Source organism: Pithys albifrons, chromosome 2 (assembly GCF_047495875.1).
Source record: "Pithys albifrons albifrons isolate INPA30051 chromosome 2, PitAlb_v1, whole genome shotgun sequence".
Taxonomy (NCBI): domain Eukaryota; kingdom Metazoa; phylum Chordata; class Aves; order Passeriformes; family Thamnophilidae; genus Pithys; species Pithys albifrons.
Genome location: NC_092459.1, coordinates 74,573,417 through 74,579,171, shown reverse-complemented (window position 1 = coordinate 74,579,171; position 5,755 = coordinate 74,573,417). Strand labels below are relative to the sequence as shown.

Here is a 5,755-nt window from a genome sequence, read left to right as displayed (position 1 = left end):
CTGCACAAGGCAGTGCCCATGCAATGCTCTGGCTGCTGGAGAATTGCCCTCTGCCCACAGTTGTGTTCCTGAGTATTCCTAAACCCATGTTTGGTACTGCAAAATGTAGGTCTTCCTTCAGAAGGGGTAATGCTCCCATTGATTTTGATCAGGCTGGAGGAGAGTCACTGCCTCAGCGTCACACTCCACAATCCCTAAAAATCAGCCCCTTCTGACATGGGTTGAGGACCCTAAATTAACTATGCAGATGGAAAAGTGGAGTCTGCAAGTGCTGTCTAATCCATGAAGCTGCTCTTCAAAGTCAACTTCTATTTGTGCTTCTAAAACAGTCTTTTAATAAAATAACAGAAGCAGGTCCTAAAATCCGTCTTGTAACACCACTTAAGTCACAACTGATTTTGAGATCAGGATTCAAGTACTGAGGACTTAACATTAATTAAGCACCTCCCAAAATCCCAACATGGATCTGTCAGATGAAGTATGTGCCACTGCACAACAATTTGCACAAATGGCAAGTAAAAGCTTGTGTTTGTTTTTTGAGAAGCAACTATTTTTTGAGAAGCAACTACTTTCCAGGTCAACTCTAGTCACTCAGAAAGGAATCTCAACTGAGTTGCCCCTAGAGTTGCCCTGAGACCCCCTCTGCCCTCAGATATCAGGGAAGGACCAGGACAGCTCCTTCCACAGGGTTTTACTTTTGAATAGGGCTAAAAAAGTGTACTCATATATGTGTCTCACTTCATTGCAGGTAAAACCAGCTGAAAGGCAAAACAAAGGCACCATTAGCATAGCCACAGCATAGCAAAAAACCTTCCTGGGCTGGAAATTTATCTGAAAATCATCTTTTTTTTCCCCATCACTGCTGTCTCCCACAGCAAAGGAACACCCCAAAACTCAAGCACTGCTTTCATGCTAAGGTGTTGTGCTCCAGGAGTTCTCCTTCTCCAAAGGCTGATGGCTTCTACACAAATGCACCGGCCCAGGGAGATGGCCAAGTACGGCAGGGCTTTAGGGTTGCTCCCTGAGGGAGGGAGAACCTGGGATGTGTATGTGTGTGTGAATACTGGAAGCAAAGGGGGGGCCCAGAGCCTCAGATAAATGAGGCAGGCCAGGGCAGCTTTCCCTCCTCCCACCCTGCTCTGCCTCATCAGCAAACAGGGCACGCAAATGCCTTTGGCAAGGGGAAGCCCTGGGGATTTTCCTTTGGGCTCCCAGGGAGTTCCTGCATAAAGGATCTGATCCCTGAAAGAGGTGGGGTGGTTCAAGGGGGCAGAGGAGGGGGTGGTCCCTTTGCAGGCAGCCCCTCATGCTTGACCACTGGCAAGGGCAAGCGTGTCAGGCAGGGTGAGGAAGTGGCCCTGGCTGCCCTCAGCCCCCCAGGGACAACATGATAGCAGGTGGGTTTCCCATAAGTGGAGTGGAAAGCTCTTTATTTAACCTGCACCCGCCACCTGCCCTCAGCCTCATCCTTGCCTTCCTCAGGAGCATGCCAGGGCTACTTTTTGGCAGGCTGAGCCAAATGAAATCTTTTGCAAGCCAAGGCTCCAGGTAACCCTTTCCGTTCTGGGTCTGGGAGAAACACGTTGCAGAGCGTCAGGACACCCACCTTGCAGCAGCATGATGCAACACACAGCCACCCCCAGACCGCTCCCAGTGCTGCTGAGCAGCCTGAACCCCAAGCAAGTCCCAGGGAGCTGCCTCCTCTGGTTGGGGTCCTGCCCCTTCCCCAGTCCTGCTCCTGTTGGGGGATGTCCAGCCCCACAGCCCAGTCCTCTCATGCTGCATCAGCACGGGAGATGGAAGAACCCAAGCAAATGACAACAAACAACCACATTAGGGGTGTGACAGAATGACTGATGATTTAATGCTTCTTGAAGTTTTTTGTTTCCTTCCACAGGGCATTGGTTTTAAAAACAAACAAAACGAGATAAAATAAATTAATTTATGTACACTTTACATACACTGTGTCACGTGGAGCTTTGCAGCAACAGTAACCAGAAATCATTACAAAATAGAAAGTTACATGGCTGTTGCAGGCCCTTGGCAGGCTGCAACCTAGAGGGTTGTCATCCTGAGCGTGGTTGGCAAAGTGATCATGTAAACATGTTTAGAAGCATTTACGGTGGACAATGGATGGGCCAGCTTCATCGTATTCCTGCTTTGTGATCCACATCTGCTGGAAGGTTGACAGGGAGGCCAGGATAGAGCCACCGATCCAGACAGAGTACTTACGCTCAGGTGGGGCAATAATCTGGAAAAACCCAAGAGAGCTGAGATCAGTAAACAAGCCACTGCTGTGAGTGGCAGGCACAGGGGTGTGCACAGCCCCGAGTGCCGTGTGCAGGGGGCAAAGGAAGGCTGCTCCCGTGCCCAGGTCCTTTGTGCTCCAGCCTTACCTTGATCTTCATTGTGCTGGGGGCCAGGGCTGTGATCTCCTTTTGCATGCGGTCAGCAATACCTGGGTACATGGTGGTACCCCCAGACATGACATTGTTGGCATAAAGGTCCTTCCTGATGTCAATATCGCACTTCATGATGCTGTTGTAGGTGGTCTCATGGATCCCTGCAGACTCCATACCTGGGGGTTGGGAGAGGGAAACAAGCAGGCACAAGTTAATTGCAAAGCAAGAGCTCTACCTGACAACTCGGGAGTGAAGGGGAGAGCTGCCATGAGAGAAGAGAGGGAGGGGGTCCCACACACCAATGAAGGAAGGCTGGAAGAGTGTTTCTGGGCAGCGGAAACGCTCATTGCCAATGGTGATGACCTGCCCATCAGGCAACTCGTAGCTCTTTTCGAGGGAGGAGGAAGAGGCAGCGGTGGCCATCTCATTCTCAAAGTCCAGTGCCACATAGCACAGCTTCTCCTTGATGTCACGGACAATCTCACGTTCAGCTGTCAGGGGGTAGCAAAGGCATCAGCGATTACGGAGGAGGAATCTGGAATGCTTGCATCTCCTTCATAGGTTTGCTGGGCCTCCAGACCTCTAACCACACATGAACTCCCAAAAAGGAGGGTTCACGCGGCTTGCAACAGGGCAAGAGACTGCAGCATCCCTGAAGGTGCAAGGGTTGGAAGTGAGAGGGGGACTTTTTGGAAGAGGGAATCGTGCTTACCTGTGGTGACAAAGGAATAGCCACGCTCAGTCAGGATCTTCATCAGGTAGTCAGTGAGGTCCCGGCCAGCCAGATCCAAGCGCATGATGGCATGGGGCAGGGCATACCCTTCATAGATGGGGACATTATGTGTCACACCATCACCGGAGTCCAGCACGATACCTGGGGAAACAAGAATTAGCCACCTGAGAAATGCATCCCACAGTGTCCTGCCCTGGGGGGCAGAGCACTTTCCAGCTATAGGGGATCAGTCCTGGATGTCCTTGCTTAGGGAAGAGGGGCCAGTGGGACTTTGTGCTCACCAGTGGTACGGCCAGAGGCGTACAGGGACAGCACAGCCTGGATGGCCACATACATGGCAGGGACGTTGAAGGTCTCAAACATGATTTGGGTCATCTTTTCACGGTTGGCTTTGGGGTTAAGGGGGGCCTCAGTGAGCAGGGTGGGGTGCTCCTCTGGGGCAACACGCAGCTCATTGTAGAAGGTGTGGTGCCAGATCTTCTCCATGTCGTCCCAGTTTGTGATGATGCCATGTTCAATGGGGTACTTCAGGGTCAGGATACCTCTCTTGCTCTGGGCTTCATCTCCTACGTAGGAGTCCTTCTGACCCATACCCACCATGACGCCCTGCAGGGGAGGAAAGCGGGGACTCAGCAACCTCTCCACGGGCGACAGCACAGGGCTCCCCAGCAGGACAGGAGGATGGGGAGCGCCGGAAGGCAGCAGGAATCCACCACCACGGCTGTGGCAGGGCTCGAGGGGAAGCTCGGAGGGGCACCGCGCCGTACCTGGTGGCGAGGGCGACCCACGATGGAGGGGAACACGGCCCTGGGGGCATCATCCCCGGCGAAGCCAGCCTTCACCAGGCCAGAGCCGTTGTCGCACACGAGCGCGGTGGTCTCGTCCTCGTCGCACATGGTGTCGGTTGTGTCTGCGGGGCACAGAGGCTGAGCCTCACTCACAGCCGGGGCAGCGGCGGTCAAGGGCGGCGGGGCCGGGGCTTACCTGGGCTGGCTGCGGGCTCCGCGCGTCGGGCAGAGAGAGAGGCTCCCGCTCCTCGCCGGGTCACTCGTGGCCGCCGCGGCCGCCGCCGAGCCTTTTATCGCGGCGGGCGGCGGCGCGTCCGGCCCCCAGGAATGCGGCCCCGGCCGTCCCCATATTTGGGCGTGGGGCCCGTCACGGCCCCGGCCCGGCGGTGCCCAAAGAAGGCGCTTCTGGCCCCGGCCCAGGTGAGCCGGGCCCGGCCGTATAAGGCGCGTCTGTCGGGCCCCCCCTGCCACCGCCCGCGGCCGGGGCCGAAATAATCCCCCGGCACCGCCGGGCCCGATAAGGGCAAGACAGGTGGGGGCGGCCGGGCTGCCCCGACGGGGCCATCGCTGCGCCGCCACCACGTGCCGCGCCCCGAGAAACGCGGCCTCGCCGCGGCCACAGGTGAGCCCACGGTGCGAAAGCAAGTCGGGACACAAGGTGAAGTGCCAGGGCAGACCCGTGGTTTGCAGGTAGTACTGCTGTACATGGCAACAGCCCATGCAAAAGCCACAGCTTCACACGCCAAGCTGCACATTGTTTCTTTGCAGTGGTTTAAATATGGGAAATAAATGCACAGGAGCATAACATCTGTCCGACAAATGCCTGAAGAGAAGCTCAGTAAAGCATTAATCCTGGTCTGATCCCAGCAGCCTGACGTAGCCGTGAATGCTGGCGCCATTACGAGTGTCCATTGCTGGCCAGGCAGTACAGGAATCCTTCAGCTATCACTGTGGCTCACCCTTTCCAAAAGGAGCACGGCCTCACCGGCAAGTCATCTCTGACGAACTGAAGGTACTATGCAAGTAAAAAGGAACAGTTCATCTCCTTCAGCTGTGGGTATCTAGCAGAGATTCCATATGGGACACTTGAAAGATCTTATAGACGTTTTGTTTAACAGTAGAAAGAAGAGGCAGTAATGCAAGCAGATGTGCAGCCCTGACACTGTGTGTGTTGATACAAATCAACCTTCAAGATCTCTGAAGGCACAACTGGCCAAGGGTAAATCATTTCAAAATTAGGGAGTCAGGAGAGAAGGAAGAAGGAATAGCAGGCCAGAAGCACTCATGTTGTCCTGCTAGTGAAGGTATTTCTGCAGGGGATTTCCTCCACTGCAAGGCACAGCAGACAGTTCAACAGAGACGCAGACAACTTTGCTTCTCCTCTATTTAACTTCCGTGTCTTCCAGTTTGGCAGCATCCCCTCTTTATCTCTGGCAACTCTGCTTTCTTCTGTCATAGATTTTGAATTCCTGTCAAGTTGTTGTATTGAAGTATGCTTGGGATAAAGAGTTTCCTTCTCTCATCCTGTTCCTCAACTTGTATTACTCGTCAGTTCTGGCAGTACAAAAATCGAAAGGCTGAAAGCACTTAAAGGCATTGCAGCCACCAAATCTATTTACAGAACTGTAGTGCTTCGTTGTGGTTTCCAAATACAGTCAGTTGTGTTGAATCAGAAATCAAGTAACAGAAACTCTTAACACTGCTGAAAGATAACCATTCTTCAGTGAAACACGATGCAAGCATACTTCCTCCTTTCTGTTCCTTTTTATTTTCACTCTACCCCAATCTAGTTTACAGCAAAATGTCCAAGTCACAATGTTAAATTCTGCCAG

At 53.3% G+C, this 5,755-nt stretch overlaps 1 protein-coding gene across 1 annotated transcript; it reads right to left on the bottom strand.

Moving 5' to 3' along the window:
• Nucleotides 1-1,833: 1,833 nt before the first annotated feature.
• ACTA1 (actin alpha 1, skeletal muscle) lies at nucleotides 1,834-4,173 on the bottom strand. Its single transcript, XM_071547978.1, has 7 exons — nucleotides 4,120-4,173; nucleotides 3,903-4,045; nucleotides 3,417-3,741; nucleotides 3,115-3,276; nucleotides 2,702-2,893; nucleotides 2,397-2,578; nucleotides 1,834-2,251 (listed from the first exon to the last, which is right to left on the bottom strand). Exons 2-7 carry the CDS (start codon nucleotides 4,029-4,031, stop codon nucleotides 2,108-2,110), a joined length of 1,134 nt encoding a protein of 377 aa, XP_071404079.1. The 5' UTR covers nucleotides 4,032-4,045; nucleotides 4,120-4,173; the 3' UTR covers nucleotides 1,834-2,107.
• Nucleotides 4,174-5,755: the final 1,582 nt, after the last annotated feature.